Source organism: Maniola jurtina, chromosome W, assembly GCF_905333055.1.
Source record: "Maniola jurtina chromosome W, ilManJurt1.1, whole genome shotgun sequence".
Classification (NCBI taxonomy): Eukaryota; Metazoa; Arthropoda; class Insecta; order Lepidoptera; family Nymphalidae; genus Maniola; species Maniola jurtina.
Genome location: NC_060057.1, coordinates 5,171,984 through 5,191,683, shown reverse-complemented (window position 1 = coordinate 5,191,683; position 19,700 = coordinate 5,171,984). Strand labels below are relative to the sequence as shown.

The 19,700-nt window shown below is 36.5% G+C and overlaps 3 protein-coding genes across 4 annotated transcripts in view; 1 reads left to right on the top strand and 2 right to left on the bottom strand.

Annotated features, from left to right (window-relative positions):
• Positions 1-492: 492 nt before the first annotated feature.
• LOC123880000 (SUMO-conjugating enzyme UBC9-A) lies at positions 493-3,004 on the bottom strand. Of its 2 annotated transcripts, XM_045927850.1 has the most exons (5): positions 2,957-3,004; positions 2,806-2,874; positions 2,625-2,708; positions 2,226-2,488; positions 493-1,738 (listed from the first exon to the last, which is right to left on the bottom strand). In XM_045927850.1, the coding sequence occupies exons 2-5, from the start codon at positions 2,869-2,871 to the stop codon at positions 1,672-1,674; spliced, it is 480 nt and encodes a 159-aa protein (XP_045783806.1). In that variant the 5' UTR covers positions 2,872-2,874; positions 2,957-3,004; the 3' UTR covers positions 493-1,671. The 2 variants fall into 2 exon arrangements, with proteins under 2 accessions (XP_045783806.1, XP_045783805.1); XM_045927849.1 differs by having other exon boundaries at positions 2,806-2,998.
• A 1,509-nt stretch (positions 3,005-4,513) lies between these two features.
• LOC123879834 lies at positions 4,514-7,368 on the top strand. The gene is made up of 2 exons (XM_045927728.1): positions 4,514-6,903; positions 7,304-7,368. The coding sequence occupies exons 1-2, from the start codon at positions 5,247-5,249 to the stop codon at positions 7,366-7,368; spliced, it is 1,722 nt and encodes a 573-aa protein (XP_045783684.1). The 5' UTR covers positions 4,514-5,246.
• A 1,083-nt stretch (positions 7,369-8,451) lies between these two features.
• Positions 8,452-19,700, bottom strand: part of LOC123879863 (putative pre-mRNA-splicing factor ATP-dependent RNA helicase DHX16) — a 73,620-nt gene continuing 62,371 nt past the window's right edge. Inside the window, exons 6-7 of the mRNA XM_045927753.1 lie at positions 10,253-11,043; positions 8,452-9,411 (exon numbers count right to left, since the gene is read on the bottom strand). Coding sequence (XP_045783709.1) covers positions 9,393-9,411; positions 10,253-11,043 — 810 coding nt within the window. The 3' untranslated portion in view covers positions 8,452-9,392. The remainder of the gene's footprint in view (positions 9,412-10,252; positions 11,044-19,700) is intronic.

Genomic DNA, 19,700 nt, shown 5'->3' with positions numbered 1-19,700 from the left:
TGGTCCACTCCAGTGGACCACTTGTTCTTCAAAAAAGGTCCGGTTCTGAAGGAACAAAATGTTCCCGCTCCAGCCCGCCGTGCTCTGAGGGACCGCAGGTCGTAACAAAAAAACCACGGTTTGTTCTAAAAAGGCTAGGCCGGTTTATTGAACCCAAGGACGAACACACCTGGCTTAAATTTTACATGAGTATTATATTTCTTAAGTAATCGACCAAGACCGCGATATACAAGTCTTACAGCGCCATCTATTATTTGGTAGCGAAAGTTGTATTTAATTTTAAACACACTAGTTATTAATATTTTTTCTTAAATAAATTAAAAAATCTTACATTATAATCGATACTGCTTAATATCAGAATGACATACAGAGCTTAAAACATGTGTAAACTAAGTTTGATTTCTAATTTATTAAATTTTGTTAAATTATTTACTGAGAACAATGTTTTACAATAGTAAATACTTTAACACTACTTAAACCTAATTTCTTTTCGAACCAACTTTGAAGCAAGAGGACCTAACATTCAATTAATGTGGCAAAAGTAGTTTTATTTAAGTTTTTTTTTTAATTAATGTGGCTACTAAAGGTAATATCTATAGAGCGCACTCTGACTTTGCTTAAACTTAAGACAGAGTTAAAACGAGACAGATGTATATCTCTCTCATAAAACTGTCTCGTTTTAGCTCAATCTTGAGTCTGAGCAAAGGCAAAGTACACTCTATAAGTCTCACCCTAAGTCCCAATACAACTACATATATATGCAAGATAATTTTATCATAAAATCCAATCTCTATTGTATCAAAAGTTATATCACAAGTGCCTACATAGCCAGTGAATCTTCTGAGCAATAATTTGTTTTCTATTACAAAACTTTGAAGCAAACAATGCAAGAACCACAATCCAATATCAGCAAGCTTAAAGATAAATCCAGCCCAGAATGTGTGGATTTTATCAATAAGCTCAATACTGTCAGTAAATAAGAATAAATAGTGTGACTGTTGTAATGATTGCATAATAGTTACGTAATTTAGGTATTAGGCACAAATGAATTTATGCTACATGTAACTTTTTGTATATAAAATGGATACTTAATGTGTTCAATATTGATTCCTTAGCAACAATATAATTTATATAAAAGTGATCTGAACAAATATATTTAGCTAGTTATGCCTCCAAATTACAAATAGGAATATGTCGACCATGTTGTGGCATCTAAGCTAGAAAAATAATTCAATTAAGTTAATATATTTTTTAGTATAGTTTCACTGTATTTTATTATGAAATATAGAAACCAATCATTATTTATGAAGTATTTTCCATGTAAACTGTTATTTTCAAGTGACAGTTGACAGATATAGAAAATATGGCTTTCTTATTCATAGTTTGGATGCATTTATCTACCATGTTCCCAAACTTGTTGGATTTCACAGTCCTCCCTAGTTAATATTATCTTCCCTTGCTCGGAAATAAGTTGAGTGAGAGTAATGTGTGTTTGCTGAACATATTATTTGCAAAGATCTCTTGAACTGTTGAGCAGTACAGGAGTGCAGGACTAGTTTGGGGAACATAGTTGATACCTAACTTTATACAAAACCAAAACAATCCCCTGCTACCAAAGCTGGTCACTGCATTCCTGCTGGGTTAAGGAATGTTGTAGAATGCATGAGGGATTCATTCAGTTGCAGCCATAGCACGCGCCTGTGCTCTTACTCTCTTGTCATATTCTAGCCGGTTTTGGCTGAAAAATAATTCTTAGTTAAAATAATGTCCATTTTATTATAGCAACAACGAAAAACAATTTAAAAAAAAGACGTAAATCAAATTTCAATTTTTTTCTTTCAATTAATTTCATAGCACTGAAAAGAAAATACTTTCAAACTACCTTACTCTAAAAAGACCGAAAAATCAGAACTTATATTGCTGTTAGCTGTTGAAGTTGGTTAAAGGGGAATAAATAATGAAAGCTTTACAATAACACTGTAAATAAGGAAAACATAGAGAGGAAACCTAGATACCTCAGGTTTCTTTTGGAATGTTAAGCATTTTTAACACACAATTAAAACTAGCTCTTGCCATTGCTATGGAACACTATCATGTGACTGAAGTAAGTTATATCTATCTCTAAAACGCCAGCAATATCTTTTCAATATTTCATTATGATCTCTTCAGTAGTTTAGACATGAGTAAATCTACTATCAAATTTAATTTTTTTAATGAATACAAACCAATAGATTGTATATGCTTCAGCTTGTGCAGGATCCTTTACATTCGGCTCATTCAGGAGATCTTGGATACCGAGAAGGATTTGTTTGATGGTGATCGCAGGACGCCAGTCTTTCTCTTCATCTAGTAGTGATAAACAAACTGTTCCAGAAGGGTACACGTTGGGATGGAAGAGAGGTGGCTCAAATTTACACTTGGGAGGACTTGAGGGGTAATCGTCTTTGAAGATCATTCTTAACTTGTATAATCCACCTTCCCATGGTGTCTGTAAAAGAAACCATCAATAAATACATCTTAAGAATATACTATTTTTTAAACACTGCAAAGAAATTTTCAAAAATTTTAAACCTCACATTCAGGTGGTGGTATAGATAATTTTAGCATTTGAATAATATACTAACCCCCTTTTTACCAGGAATCGCGCATTCCCAAGTCATAAGGTTCAATGATCCATCTGGATTTTTCATAGGTCTGGCGACGAAACCCTGAAATGAAATAATAGGAATAATACTGTATAATAAACGTGATGCAAAAAAACGCCAGCAATCACGATTCCAATAAATGAATAGACGTGACACTTACAAAGGGATGGTCCTTGCGCCAAGCTTTTCTCTCCTCGGCTAAACGTGCACTTGCGATACCCGACATTGTCTGAAACTAGATTTGATTTTTGAATCAAAATAAGGAGACAGTCAAATTCAAACCCAGTAATTAAAATATTTCTATAAAACACCTGTATTACAAGGAAACAAATATGAAAAAATAATTAACAGCGCGAATTACCGCGCGGGAGCTAGTGCGTGATAGACGTGCACACAGTGAATTACAATATCCATTGGTTTGTGCTGAAGTGCCTTGTATAATATCATGCCTATCGGCTTTAAGTTGTGAAACTTACTGGATTTTCTCTTTCTTCTGTTTGGTATTAAGTGTGATGAGCCTAAAGTAACGAATTGTGAAATACGTTTAGTGAGCCACGTGGCAGATACCTGTTTTTGGTAGCAATGAAGACGTGTGAGGGTTGTTCGAAGCAGTACAAAGACGGCTCAGGCCTTATGTGTTCTAAATGCAATAAACATTATCACTTGAAATGTTTAAACATGAACACGGCTCAATACAACAGACTAAGGAATAAATCGATCTGGAATTGTCCAGCGTGCCCTGTTAAGGAAGGAAGGCATGATGACACTCCCATCAAGAGCTCAGTGGATGTGATGGAGGAATCCAGCAGTGCCGTAAACTCCGAGGTGCAGGAAATCTCCGCCGACCCTCAAAACAGCGACACAGCTACTACTCCTACCTGCACTATATCGTCACCGATCGGGGATTGCCAACCTTTGGATTCATCGCAAAATGCGTTACTTCATAATATCTCACTACAAATCTCACAGCTACAGAAGCAAATGTCTTCTATACAAATAATAAAAAATGATTTATGTACTTTGAAAAAAGATATCTCGGAGTTAAAAAACACACTCTCCGCCAAGGTAGAAGACTTAGATAATCGAATGTCCGATGCTGAGCTAAAATTATCTCAAATGAGCGATCTAAAGTCAGAATTAGACGAACTTAAATCGAAGGTTGCCAGCATGATGGAGTCCAATCTGAAAAATGATCAATGGGTGCGTCGATCTAATATACAAATTAACGGCTTTCCGGCCAGAAAGGACGAGGACCTTATTAAAGTTATAAAAGACTTGGCGGAGTTGAGCGGTTACTCCTTAGATCCAACAAGAGACATTGACTTCGTCACTCGCGTTGCTGTTAGAAATGACGTGGACACTTCATATCCGAAGCCAATTATCCTGAAATTATTATCAAGGTACAAAAAAGATGACTTCTTGTCTTGTTTGCGTCGTTTGAAGGATTTGAAAGCATCAGATGTAGGCTTTCCCGGCAATCAAACTCGTATCTATATAAATGACCACCTATCGAGCTTTAATAAAATGCTTTTACAGAAAGCCAAAGTCTTGGCAAAAGAAAAAAAGTATGATTATTGCTGGGTACGCAACTGTACGGTCATGGTTCGTCAAAACGAGAAATCAAAAATTATACATATAACTTCGGAAGAATCTCTAAAAAAATAGTTTAAGAAATACCTATATGTTGTTGTACTTATATAGAAGTTATATTATAGTGCACATTGTTATCACACTCATAATAAAAGCCTTTAAAAAATTTTTCTTTGATCGACAAAGGTTTATTACGTTTGTACACTCATTACACTTATTTACATGTAACTATATTGTATTAAACTTATTTTTCATAAAGTATCATAGAATCAGAAAAATGTTTGCGACACCTGAATATTCGTTTAGCTGCTTGGTCCTTTTGTTTCCAAACCGGTATTGCGAGAAACTGGATAGTGGATGGTTACATCAAAGCGTACTGTTCATTGCTTGCATGGTGAGAGCTTACTTACTCGTTGTCATTTCTCGGAAAGCAATGTATAAGAACTTAGTCGTACTTATCACGTATTGTGTTATTTATAACGATATATCAGGCCCGATAAATGACTGTAGCTCGAAATTATTGTACATAAAAATACTTTTGTGGTCGTTATTTAATGAAGTTATTTGTAATAATATGGATTTATCTGTAATTTCGGTTTCAGTCTCGCTAACTTATCATACAATACGCATTGTAAAAATAAAGCATGTCGTTATAATACTTTTTTACAATGGATATTACAAGTCATCCGAACAGATATTCGTAGCTTTAAATTACAAAGTTACAATTATTCAGGTATTTAGTCATAGCTTAAGTATAATATCAAGAGAAGCTTACGTAATATTTACAATTAATATAAAACCTAAACTGCAGCAGTGTTAATTAGTGTTTACTATCAGAATGTCCGTGGGTTACGGACAAAAACTACTGGTTTCTTTAAAGCTATTTTGAAACATGACTATGACGTTATATGTTTGAGCGAAACTTGGCTACTGCCGGGAATTAGCGACGCTGAATTATTTGACTCTCGCTATAACGTGTACCGTACAGATCGAGATTATGAACGTTTAGGAATGAAAATGGGAGGCGGTACACTAATCGCCATACACCGTACTCTTACCACTAACATTTCCAATATTCGTCCATTACCAGTATTTCCTGATGCAGAAATTACGCAAATAAATATCTCATTATGTCGTGGCCCAGCTACTAAAGATGTTCGTTTATTTTGTTGCTACTTCCCACAAAATGTACATCAAGTATGGTCTCAGATGCAATTCTTCGAACATTTATCAGACTTACATGTTGAAAATCCAACTGATGTATATTTGGTGGTGGGTGACTTTAATATCAGGAATGCCGAATGGGAACCTAATCCTGACGATTTAAATAATTATGTTATTTTGAATCCAGGTGTTGATCAACTGACAACTCAATTGTCTTCATTTTTATGCTTCACCGGATGGTCGCAATTTAACTGTATAAGTAATATGAACAATAGGTTTTTAGATTTAGTCATATCCAGCTCAACTTGCTCAGTGTCAAGATCGGAACCTTTATCCCTCCCTGAAGATAATCATCATCCTGCTTTGAACGTAAATATCAATGTGAACTATTTGCAGCCTAGTCTAAGGCCTCCTCCTCGTCTTGTGCGTCGATTTCATACAGCCGATTACAGTTCTATTAATATTGAACTAGCAAAAACCGATTGGGATGCATGCTTCAGCGGTAAAAGTGTGGAAGAAGCGGTGACTGAATTTTATACGATAGTTAACTTGATAATTGATAAATTTATCCCATCTAGACTCGTTATAAATAGTTCTAGATATCCTATATGGTACTCGCGCCCTTTAATAAAACTGGTAAATAAAAAACTAAAATTGCATAAAAAATGGAAGATTTATGGTAGACAATGTGATTATATTTTGTTTTCAGAACTGCGGCGTGAGTTTAAGAACTTAGAGGCATCTTGTTATAATGCGTACATTGAGCGTGCTGAAGCCAATATATTAACTGCTAATTCTAAATGCTTTTGGTCGTTTGTAAAATCGAAACAAAACATTAATAGCATACCGGATAGTCTATACCTGGATACTGAGAGTGCCCAAGAAGGGCAACGAATAGCTGATCTATTCAATAAGTTTTTTGAATCAGTTTTTCAAAAACCATCCGCCACGACGTTAAATATTGATGCGCTCGTATATCCACAAGCTCTCATTGGACATGTAGATTTAAATCATAAAACTGTCGAAAAATATTTATCAGCCTTAAATACGACCAAAGGCAGCGGTCCCGACGGCTTGCATCCCTTATTTATTAAAAGATGTAGCAAGCAACTAGCCATTCCATTGACTCTTTTGTTCCAATTGTCACTGAGATCTGGTATTTTACCAAAAACTTGGAAACGTTCAATTGTTGTACCTATCCACAAAAATGGAGATAAGCATAACATACGTAATTATCGTGGCATCTCCAAGCTGTCAGTTATTCCTAAACTTTTCGAAAAGATTATTTACGATGCATTATTCCCTGCAGTACGGCCATTATTAACACCTCTGCAACATGGGTTTATAAACAAAAGATCAACAGAAACTAATCTTTGCGAATTACTTGATGTGACTTTAGATGCGATGGACAAAGGTTTTCAGGTTGACGCCGTGTATACCGATTACTCTAAAGCTTTTGATAAAATTTCACACGATATCTTAATCGTGAAGCTAGAAGCTATTGGTATACACGGTGATCTCTTGAGGTGGCTTACATCGTATTTACGGGAGCGCACCCAAGCGGTTGCTGTTAAGGGCTTTACAACTACATTTGTCCCTATCACATCAGGTGTACCCCAGGGCTCGCACCTTGGACCATTGCTATTTAATATCTTTATAAATGACGTCATAAAAAGTGTTAAAAACTCTAATATATTATTATATGCAGACGACACCAAAATTTTCAAAGTAATTAGAACGGTAAAAGACTGTCAAGATCTACAGGAAGATCTAGATCGCATTAGTCTATATTGTACAAATAACGGTTTAGAGTTAAATGTGGATAAATGTTGCACCATTACCTTTACGAGAAAAAAGAATTGGATTTGCCATAATTATAATTTATTTAAAAAACCGGTACGCAGAGTCAAGGAGGTGCGAGACCTGGGAGTTCAGCTGGATAGTCAACTATTATTTGACTCACATTTAACTAAAATAAGAAATAGAGCCTATAAGATGTTAGGATTTATTCTCCGTCAGTCAGTTGATTTCAAAAATCCAAATACCCTCATTTTACTTTATAACTCATATATAAGATCTCATTTAGAGCATGCTTCTACTGCATGGAATCCACAATACGCTGTTTATATCAATATGTTAGAATCTATCCAACGTAAATTTTTAAGATGTCTATGTAAAAGATTTAACTCCTTTAATGGTACCGAATTAATCTCTTTGGAACTCAGAAGGGAACACAAGGACCAAATCTTCTTATATAAAATTGTAAATGATCTTATTGATTCTCCTTATTTGTTAAGTAAAATAATGTACTTCATACCCAGAATGTCCAGACGAAACGTAAAAACCTTTTGTCTTCCACAAATCAACACGAACTTTGGCCATAATAGATTTTTAGTGAGAACATGCGATAAATATAATAAGAAATATGTACTTTTAGACCAATTTCAACACAAAATTAGTAAATTTGTAAATGAACTTAAATTTTTTAAATAATACTTATAAAGGCGTGATTTATACTATATACATTATTACTATATCCACTATTCATAACTATTTTATAAATACTTGATAACATACTAACTTCTTGTAATTTAATTTTTACTTAATTTAATTACTTAGACTAACCTACTAACTCCCGCACAGAATTGAGATTGTATAGACTATTAGTGAGCACTTTATGGGCGACTGTAACATCTAGAAATGATTGGCTAAGTGGGATTGTAATATGCTGTATGTGTTCCTATAATAAAAAAAAAAAAAAAAAAAACTTTGACCATCAAAAAGAGTACAATTGTACCTACTTTGAATAAATGATTTTGACTTTGACTTTGAGTAACAACACTCACCACAATCATCATGAACATAATCTTCGCCATAAGCGCCGCCTTCACAAATATAATCCCGCACAAAGCATCCGGATTTTGCTGTGACTGTTGCATTTTGTTCACATTACCCCTTTGTGGCCGACCCCTACCCCTACTCCGGTGTCCTGGGCGTTTCCCAACCCCTAACTTGTTACCATCAACTATACTTCTGTCACTATCATTTACACTTCCACAATTTTTTTTAACACTATCAATATCTTTGTTAACACCATCAGTATTATATTTAACGTCTCTGTAAGGACTACCAAATGTATTTTTATCACTATTAAAATTATTTCCACTCTTATTTATAACACTATCTTTTAGAACACTATCCATTGGATTAACATTTTCAGCACTGTGATCAAATATATTTTTATCTTCCCTATCAATTTTAATACCACCACTATGCATGACATTATCAAAACTGCAATCAACAGTATTTTTATTATTTTGATCTTTACTACAAACATTTGCAGCATCAATATTCTCATGATCAATACTTTCATTAGTTTTGCTGTCAATAACTTGATTACCAACTTCATTTGTTTTAATTTCAGTATTCAATTGGATTGTATTATCAAAATCATCTAAGTCTTTCAAGTTAGCCTCATATATGTTAACACGATCCTCGATTTTGTTCCCTAGTGATACAAAATCACATTTTTCTATAGCACTCAATAGTTCATCCGTTTTGGATCTTTTCATTTCTTTATCAGTATCAACTGTTTGATTACTTACATTTTTCTTATCAACATTTTCACAATTATCAAGTATATGTTTATTATCATTAATATTTACACCGGTTGGTACAATTTTTATGTCTTGATTACTATTTATAGTACTATCAATGTTATTTCTCGTACTATCAACTAAATTTTTCGCTTCAGTTTCCTTCAAATTTTCAGGTGGCTGGAATTGTTCTAGTATTTCTGCTAGTCTTAGTACTTTAGGCGTAGAAAATGCAGTTATTTTGTCCCAATCTGAGGCATATCTAGAGAACAGTATTTCAGTGTAACATCTTATTTTAACAAACACAGTCGTACATAGACATAGTAGTAGAAAATGTCTTTCGTATGGAACTTTGATTTTCAGTTTTTCAAGTTTTATTAGAAGTGAAAAGGCTGCCTTATCCGCTGCATATGGACCTAAAAATAGAATAATGGGTCATTAAAAAAACCTATTTGAATGCGTTTTAGGGTTCCGTACCTCAAAAGGAAAAAAGGAACCCTTATAGTATCACTTTGTTGTCTGTCTGTCTGTTGTGTCTGACAAAAAAACCTATAGGGTACTTCCCGTTGACCTAGATTCATGAAAGGCAGGTAGGTAGGTCTTATAGCACAAGTAAAGGAAAAATCTGAAAACCGTGAATTTGTGGTTTGTGTGCGTGCGTGCGTGCGTGCGTGCGTGCGTGCGAGCGTGCGTGCGTGCGTGCGTGCGTGCGTGCGTGCGTGCGTGCGTGCGTGCGTGCGTGCCTGCGTGCGTGCCTGCGTGCGTGCGTGCGTGCGTGCGTGCGTGCGTGCGTGCGTGCGTGCGTGCGCGCGCGCGCGCGTGCGTGCGTGTGTGTGTGTGTGTGTGTGTGTGTGTGTTTGTTACTCCTTCACGCAAACACTACTGGACGGATTAGGCTGAAATTTAAAATGGAGATAGATTATACCCTGGATTAGTACATAGGCTACTTTTATCCCGGAAAATCAAAGAGTTCCCACGGGAGTTTTAAAAAACCTACATCCACGCGAACGAAGTCGCGGGCATCAGCTAGTAATAAATATATTGAAAGCATTATTTTGTTTTTCAGATATCAACAGCAGTCGACACCGACGACATTAATGCACGCTGAATAAATAGACTAAAAAATTGTTGACCCTTGATTAACCATACCCACCCCACCCCCCCCCCCCCCCCCCCAAGCTCTTCAAAACACCTATATTATTCTAGAAGATCAATAAAGCGCCGACTGCGCAGGTATAAGGTCAGAGGTTTACTTACCGCTTCCCACCATCAATATCTTCAGCCAAATCCATATCACAACACAATTCTTTTTCTAACTCTTCTATCTTCCATTCCAATTTCTCATATAGATTGAAATCGTCCATGTTATCTATTTCTATTTTTATGTCATCTATTACATTATCATCTTTGTCTATACTTTCATCAATATCAATTGATGAATCTATCACTTTTTCAGTATTTTCATCTATCTTTTCATCAGTATTTTTTGATTCAGTATCTTTATTGTCTTTTTCATTAATTTCCTCATAATTTTGATTTATCGTTGCAGGGTTTTCAATATCTTTTGATATTTGTTTACAGTCAGTATTTTTTTCAACATAGCTTTTGTCTTCTGTGTCTTGAATTTCAGTTATTTTATCTATCGTTTTATTATCATCTTCAGAAAGAGTTTCTCTAATATCTTTTATAAATTGTTTTTGGAACTTTATCTTATTATCTTTTGAATCTTCTCTATCAGCACTATCTTTTGTCTGTTGCTTTTCACTATCAGTATCTTTTGAATCATTATCTTCATCATAACTGTTATCTTTCACATCTATGACTTCATCGATGTCATCTTTTGAATCATTGAGCTCACTAACCTCATCTTTTATCTCTTTTTCTACACCATTTTCATCATTTTCTTCATTCATTTTATCTGGATCTTTGTCATTGTCTATATTTTTGTCTATCTGTTCATTGATGTCTTTAGGAGCCGTAAATAGTGGGTAAGTAAGAGCCAATATTCTAGGTTTAATACCGTCACATTGCTTATATAGTTTCATGATCTGAAATAAATAAAATGTTAAATTTTTATTAGTTTGTAATTGTACACTTTCCATTGCGTGCAGAGCGTGGATTTGACCTACAATTCGCACCAGCAATGCGCGGGACTTCAATTGCTTTTATACATGGCATAATATCGTAATCAAATCTTTGAAAAGAGCAACCGCCGAGTTTCTTGCTGGTTCTTCTCGGTAGGAAATGCATTCCGAACCAGTGGTAGATGCTTTTGACGATTCAAAAGCATCTACTACTACTACGTAACAAGCACAAGCTGCAATTAACTAAAGCTAGGACTAATAATTATGGTACCAAAACTATACAGTTTGAGGGAGCGCTACTATATAATGACTTGCCAAAACACATATTGGAGGAAAAATCTTTTCCAAAATTTAAAGCCGAGTTAAAAAAGTACTGTCAGACATAATAGATAGATATATATTATAGTTTGTTAACTTAGGATATAGCATGTTTTGAAATATTATTATTGTATAGTCACTGTACCTTTAAAAATTATGTTTTATCTATATTTATGTTTAGAATTATTCTCATATAAGTGAACATTGTTCTTCTGAGAAATAAACTCTTTAAACCTAAACCTAAAAGAACTTGTAAAAGTCTAATTGAATAAAAATATTTTGAATTTTGACTTTTGAAATTTTGAATTGCAGTCATTCTATTGCCATCCCAGCACTTTGGGACCCTATGTTGCCCCAAAGCTAATGCCAATGCCGTTGTTGCCTAGAAACTGATGTTTCTATATCATATTCATTGCTAGAGGCGGGGCACATAGCTTACTATGTGCCCCGCCTCTAGCAACGTCAGTTGCTCAAACCGTTGGGATATATCAGTTGCTTCAGTTCTTGATTTAAGTGCGAGACGCCAAATCAAACAGTCCCCACAGGATTTCTAAAAACCCAAATCCACGTGAACGAAAGCGCGGGCATCAATCAATCAGCCTATTTTCCGTCGCTTGGCGTCGCACGTTACGCACTGTGTATTGCGTTACGCGAAGAATACCTAATTACAAAAATGGGTTTTACTAAATGTTCTACGTGTAATAAAAATATAACTAAGAAAGTTTTTGGTATAGTGTGTAGCAGGTGTGAAAAAAGTGTCCACGCTACCCATGAATGTGCGAAGCTGTCCAATAAACAGCTGGCGACTCTTCGAAACACCCCTGGATTGGAATGGAGCTGCGCCGAATGCATATGTAACGTGTCACGCAGATCGTCAACATTTGTTTCTGTGGACGAATCTGACGATGAGGAAGAAGCACCCCTTAGCAAGGACGTAAACTCCAAACTAATCAGTCAGATAACATCGGAGATGAAAAAAATTTTTAAGAAAGAATTCGAGGACTTCAAGAAAGAATTTGAAATTTCGCTCAATTTTCTAGGTGAACAAATGTCGAGTTTGGAAGAGTGTGTTAAAGGTCAAGAAAGTAGAATTAGAGTGCTAGAAAACAAAAATAACGAACTTCAAAACAAAAATAAGAACCTAGAACTTCGAGTAGTCTGCGTTGAGACCCAGATGCAGGAAATGGAACAAAAAGCACTTTTGAATTCCTTGGAAATATCTGGACTACCTGAAGTGGCTATACAAAAACCCCTGGAAACTATGAAATCTGTTGCCACCAAGCTTAAGGTGGCCATAGACGATGTAAAATCCACCCGCTGCATGCCAATCCGTAAAGATCACCCGTGTTCCCTTCTCGTGGAATTACATTCGATAAAGTCCCGCGAACAATGGATTTCCGCGGCCAAGCAGGTGACTCCTACAGTTGGTGATATTGTACCTAATGCATTACACGAAGTGGCTAAAAATCCAGTTTTTATTCGTGAAGCCCTAACACCGCATAATAAAATGTTGTTGTATAACGCGAAAAAAAATCTACGTCCAATATATGAATTTATCTGGTGTAAAAATGGTAAAGTTTTTGCAAGGAAAACAAAGGAAAGTAAAGTGCATTTAATTAGATCCATGTCGGATATTGAATCCCTAACCAAATAACGTGAGTACCTACCTACCTACCTGCACTTATTTATATTAAGTTATTCAAGTATTACATTATTTTCATTTCAAAAGATATTTTTGCATATAAATTGTAATGGATAGTAATTATATACAATCACCTGAAATAACTGAATACTTTGATTGTTTAAATTGCAACAACTTTATCAAAAAACTTCCGAATTGTCACATTAATCTCTTAGCTATACATATTAACTAGTGTTTTGCTCGGTGCGCGAGCTGCTAAAGCAGCTCACGTGACGTGGTAAGGTTAACTTTTATTATATAAAACCAAATTGATTTATTAAGATAATTCACCCCGAAAAACCCCATAAAATGACAGGCATTTCTATTTTTTGTAGAAAATGTAAGTCCGCCATCTTGGATTTGAAAATAAATGTCATTATCAAAATCAGCACAATGGAAACCCTGAAAACGATATCCATATTATTTTTTGTAAATTAGGATAATAATTTAGTAGGGTGCGTGGGTGCGCGGACCACTAAAGTGGTCCGCGAGCATGCAGCGTTTGTTCCACCGAGTAGACCTTCGGACTCTGATCATCTTTTGCCATGAAACCACTCTTCCATCTTTTATAGCCTCCGAGATAGACACCGACGAAATTTGTACGGCGGCCATTTTGTTTTTCCAAAATTTTCCACTTTTTCTATTAATCGTTTAGTACATTCTTCAAAGATTGCGAGTTTCGACGAAATCGGTTGGAAAACAAAAGAGTTGCAAAAATCACGTCGGTCGCCATCTTGTTTTTCTGAAGTTTCATAATTTTCCCCTACTCATATCGCGCATGCAAACATATCTCCTAAACATCAATGTATCGTTTTCCGTCTCTTTCTAGGAGAATGAGACATTCATAATCGCCATACAAAATGTATGGAAAAATAAATTCCACCATTTTGAATTTTTTTTCTATTCATCGAGTAGACCTTCGGATCTTGATTCTCTTTTGCCACGAAACCACACTTCCATCTTTTATACCCTCCGAGCTGGACGCCGGCGAAATTTGTATGGCGGCCATCTTTTCTTCGCCATTTTGAATTTTTTTTCAGCTTTTTGGCAATTGGATGATGTCATGAATGACATTTGGTCGAGCACCCCCCACCTATCTTCAATACCTTGAGCGGACCCTTCACCCGTCTCCGACATCCTCGATCATCAGCTATTTCCAAATTTTTCCTCGATTTTTTTTTTGTTTCCTTTACGAAACCATCAGTGAAAAAAAAAATTTCATACAAAATTTTACAGGAGGAGTTTTTGGGGAAAATCTCGAAAATCTCCCCAAATGTGGCAACACTGTGTACATATTTCGATACTGCTGGTTGAGTCACACAATCGATTGATACATGTCGACTTTCCAAAATGTTGCCAACTGCCTCAAAAACGTGGTCAAAATTTCGAAAAATAAAAAAAAATACAAAATGGCCGCCAACTAGTTTCACAGAAAGATTTTACACGGTTTCATAATTTTCCTATTAACTACAGGATATACCGCGCCCGATGACGTTTCAATCTTTCCTCTCGCTCGCACCCACGCGAAAGGGGATACCGTGAAAAAGACCGTGTCGAAAATCACTTTTACTTTGATAAATTCCAGTGTTGCCAGTCTCCGGCGACAAAAATACCCAAATGTCATTTGTACGAGCAAAACACGTAATCACTCATACTCGGATTTTGCTAAAAGTGCGTATTTCGATTTTTTACAATTTCCCGAAAATCTTGAAATTTCCCTAAAAATGGGGTAATTTTTTCCCACCGATCTATACCTCGAGCCTATACGTACAACCGCTTCATAGAAGCCGAATCGCTCCGATGTTGCCAACTTTGAGATATTTGACTTTTAAAATTGCGTTTTTTCGTACCTCTAACAAAACGGCCGCCATGACAGCCGCCATCTTGAATTTTTAAAAACCACTCCCGTTCTGTCAAAATACAGGATAATCGTGGGAGAAACCAAGAAAAATAATTATCCTCGATTACCCCGTTTCGGATCTGTGGCGCCGCGGTTCGGGGTCGAAAAATGAAAATTTTGAAAACGCTACGGCTCGGCCGCCATCTTGTTTTTCCAATTTTTTCCACATTTTCTATTAACCATTTACTACTTTCTACAAAGTTTGCAAAATTCAACAAAATCGATTGGAAAACAACGGAGCTGCAAAAATCACATCGGCCGCCATCTTGTTTTTCTGAAATGTCATAATTTTTCCCCAGTCGAATCCCCCATCCGAACACAACTCCCCTTCATCACTATATCATTTTCCGTCTCTTTCTAGGAGAACAATTATGTCAATGAGTGAGTGAGTGAGTGAGTGGTAATCGAGCTATATATAGTATAATAACTAGTGTTTTGCTCGGTGCGCGAGCTGCTAAAGCAGCTCACGTGACGTGGTAAGGTAAACTTTATTATATAAAACCAAATTGATTTATTAAGATACATAATTCACCCCGAAAAACCCCATAAAATGACAGGCATTTCTATTTTTTGTAGAAAATGTAAGTCCGCCATCTTGGATTTGAAAATAAATGTCATTATCAAAATCAGCACCCTGAAAAACCCTGAAAACGATATCCATATTATTTTTTGTAAATTAGGATAATAATTTAGTAGGGTGCGTGGGTGCGCGGACCACTAAAGTGGTCCACGAGCATGCAGAGTTTGTTTCACCGAGTAGACCTTCGGATCCTGATCATCTTTTGCCATCAAACCACTCTTCCATCTTTTATAGCCTCCGAGATAGACACCGACGAAATTTGTACGGCGGCCATCTTGTTTTTCCAAAAAATTCCACTTTTTCTATCAATCGTTTACTACTTTCTTCAAAGATTGCGAGTTTCAACGAAATCGGTTGGAAAACAAAAGAGTTGCAAAAATCACGTCGGTCGCCATCTTGTTTTTCTGAAATGTCATAATTTTTCCCTACTTGCTTCCACCAGCCAAACACATCTGTCCTACATTATCGTATCGTTTTCCGTCTCTTTCTAGGAGAATGAGACATTCAATATTCGCCATACATTTTCTATGGGGAAAAAAAATCCGCCATTTTGAATTTTTTTTCTATTCATCGAGTAGACCTTCGGACCCTGATCATCTCTTGCCCAGAAACCACACTTCCATCTTTTATACCCTCCGAGCTGGACACCGGCGAAATTTGTATGGCGGCCATCTTTTCTTCGCCATTTTGAATTTTTTTTCAGCTTTTTGGCAATTGGATGACGTCATGAATGACATTTGCTCGAGCACCCCCCACCTATCTTCAATACCTTAAGCGGGCCCTCCACCCGTCTCCGAAACCATCAATCATCAGCTGTCTCCATAATTTTGGCTTACTAACTTTTTGTTTTCTATGCGATACCATCAGTGAAAAAAAAATTTTTCATACAAAATTTTACAGGAGTTTCTTAGTTGAAAATCTCGAAAATCTCCGCAAAAGTGGCAACACCGGTTGCATATTTCTATACTGACAGCCGAGATACACAATCGATTCATACATATTGACTTTCCAAAATGTTGCCAACTGCCTCAAAAACGTGATCAAAATTTCGAAAAATGAAAAAAAATACAAAATGGCCGCCAACTCGTTTCACAGAAAAATTTTACACGGTTTCATAATTTTCCTATTAACTACAGGATATACCGCGCCCGATGACGTTTCAATCTTTCGTCTCGCTCGCACCCACTCGAAAGGGGATACCGTGAAAAAGACCGTGTTGAAAATCACTTTTACCTTGATAAATTCCAGTGTTGCCAGTCTCCGGTGACAAAAATACCCAAATGTCATTTGTACGAGCAAAACACGTAATCACTCATACTCGGATTTTGCTTAAAGTGCGTATTTCTATTTTTTACAATTTCCCGAAAATCTTGAAATTTCCCTAAAAGTGGGGTAATTTTTTTCCTCCAATCTATACCCCGAGTCTAAACGTACAATCGCTTCATAGAAGCCGAATCGCTCCGATGTTGCCAACTTTGAGATATTCGAATTTTAAAATTGCGTTTTTTCATACCTCTAACATAACGGCCGCCATGACAGCCGCCATCTTGAATTTTTAAAAATCACTCCCATTCTGTCAAAATACAGGATAATTGTGGGCGAAACACGAAAAAATAATTATCCTCGACTACCCCGTCTCGGATCTGTGGCGCCGCGGTTAGGGGTCGAAAAATGAAAATTTTGAAAACGCTCCAGCTCAACCGCCATTTTGTTTTTCCAATTTTTTCTACTTTTTTTATTAATGTTTAACCAATTTCTTTAAAGATTGCAAAATTCAACGAAATCGGTTGGAAAACAACGGAGCTGCAAAAATCACCTCGGCCGCCATCTTGTTTTTCCGAAATGTCATAATTTTTCCCCAGAGGGTTCCCGAAACCGAACACAACTCCCCCACATCATTATATCATTTTCCGTCTCCTTCTAGGAGAACAATTATGTCAATGAGTGAGTGAGTCAGTCAGTGGTAATCGAGCTATATATAGTATAACTAGTGTTTTGCTCGGTGCGCGAGCTGCTAAAGCAGCTCGCGTGACGTGGGTATGTTAACTTTATTATATTTAATAACCCAATTTATTTATTAAGATACACAATTCACCACAAAAACCCACAAAACGACACCCATATCAATTTTTTTCTTAAAAAGTGCATGTCCGCCATCTTGGATTTCAAAATAAATGTCGTTATCAAAATCAGCACGCTAGAAAACTCTGAAAACGACATCCATATCATTTTTTGTAAAAACGGGGTAGTTGAGGTTAATAAAGTAGGTGCGTGGGTGCGCGGACCACTAAAGTGGTCCGCGAGCATGCAGAGTTTGTTCCACCGAGTAGACCCTCGGATCCTGATCACCTTTTGCCAAGAAACCACTCTTCCATCTTTTATAGCCTCCGAGATAGACACCGACGAAATTTGTACGGCGGCCATCTTGTTTTTCCAATATTTTCCACTTTTTTTATTAATCGTTAACTACTTTCTTCAAAGGTTGCGAGTTTCAACGAAATCGGTTGGAAAACAAAAGAGTTGCAAAAATCACGTCGGTCGCCATCTTGTTTTTCTGAAATGTCATAATTTTTCCCTACTTGCTTCCACCAGCCAAACACATCTGTCCTACATTATCGTATCGTTTTCCGTCTCTTTCTAGGAGAATGAGACATTCAATATTCGCCATACATTTTCTATGGGGAAAAAAAATCCGCCATTTTGAATTTTTTTTCTATTCATCGAGTAGACCTTCGGACCCTGATCATCTCTTGCCAAGAAACCATACTTCCATCTTTTATACCCTCCGAGCTGGACGCCGGCGAAATTTGTATGGCGGCCATTTTTTCTTCGCCATTTTGAATTTATTTTCAGCTTTTTGGCAATTGGATGATGTCATGAATGACATTTGGTCGAGCACCCCCCACTTATCTTCAATACCTTGAGCGGACCCTCCACCCGTCTCCGACATCCTCGATCATCAGCTATTTCCAAATTTTTCCTCGATTTTTTTTTTGTTTTCTATACGAAACCATCAGTGAAAAAAAAATTTTTCATACAAAATTTTACAGGAGGAGTTTTTGGGGAAAATCTCGAAAATCTCCCCAAATGTGGCAACACTGTTTACATATTTCGATACTGCTGGTTGAGTCACACAATCGATTGATACATGTCGACTTTCCAAAATGTTGCCAACTGCCTCAAAAACGTGATCAAAATTTCGGAAAATTTGAAGAAAATACAAAATGGCCACCAACTCTTTTTGCAGAAGCAAATTAGATAATTTTACAACTTTTCTATTAACTACAGGATATACCGCTCCCGATGACGTTTCAATCTCTCCTCTCGCTCGCACCCACGCGAAATGATCGTCCCTGAAAAAAGACAATGTCGAAAATCACTTTTTTTTTGATAAATTCCAGTGTTGCCAGTCTCCGGCGACAAAAATACGCAAATGTCATTTGTACGAGCAAAACATATAATCGCTCATACTCGGATTTTGCGAAAAGTCCGTATTTCGATTTTTTACATTTTCGCAAAAATCTTGAAATTTCCCTAAAAATGGGGTAATTTTTCCCCACCAATCTATACCTCAATTTCATACGTACAATCGCTTGATAGAAGCCGAATCGCTCCGATGTTGCCAACTTTGAGATATTTAACTTTTAAAATTGCGTTTTTTCATACCTCGAACAAAACGGCCGCCATGACAGCCGCCATCTTGAATTTTTAAAAACCACTCCCGTTCTGTCAAAATACAGGATAATCATGGGCGAAACGTGAAAAAATAATTATTCTCGACTATCCCGTCTCGGATCTGTGGCGCCGCGGTTAGGGGTCGAAAAATGAAAATTTTGAAAACGCTACGGTTCGGCCGCCATCTTGTTTTTCCAATATTTTCCACTTTTTTTATTAATCGTTTCCTATTTTCTTCAAAGATTGCAAAATTCAACGAAATCGGTTGGAAAACAACGGAGCTGCAAAACTCACATCGGCTGCCATCTTGTTTTTCTGAAATGTCATAATTTTTCCCCAGTTGACTCCTCCATCCGAACACAACTCCCCTACATCACTATATCATTTTCCGTCTCCTTCTAGGAGAACAATTATGTCAATGAGTCAGTGAGTCAGTGAGTGGTAATCGAGCTATATATAGTATAACT

Excerpts from the sequence above, each read along its gene's own strand:
- LOC123879834 (XM_045927728.1), top strand. The coding sequence starts at position 5,247 with ATGAAAATGGGAGGCGGTACACTAATCGCCATACACCGTACTCTTACC. Across the intron at positions 6,904-7,303 it reads CGTGAAGCTAGAAGCTATTG|AGTCAAGGAGGTGCGAGACC; the intron begins GTATACACGGTG and ends ACCGGTACGCAG.
- LOC123880000 (XM_045927850.1), bottom strand. The coding sequence starts at position 2,871 with ATGTCGGGTATCGCAAGTGCACGTTTAGCCGAGGAGAGAAAAGCTTGG. Across the intron at positions 2,709-2,805 it reads GGCGCAAGGACCATCCCTTT|GGTTTCGTCGCCAGACCTAT; the intron begins GTAAGTGTCACG and ends ATTTCATTTCAG. Across the intron at positions 2,489-2,624 it reads CGATTCCTGGTAAAAAGGGG|ACACCATGGGAAGGTGGATT; the intron begins GTTAGTATATTA and ends TTTCTTTTACAG.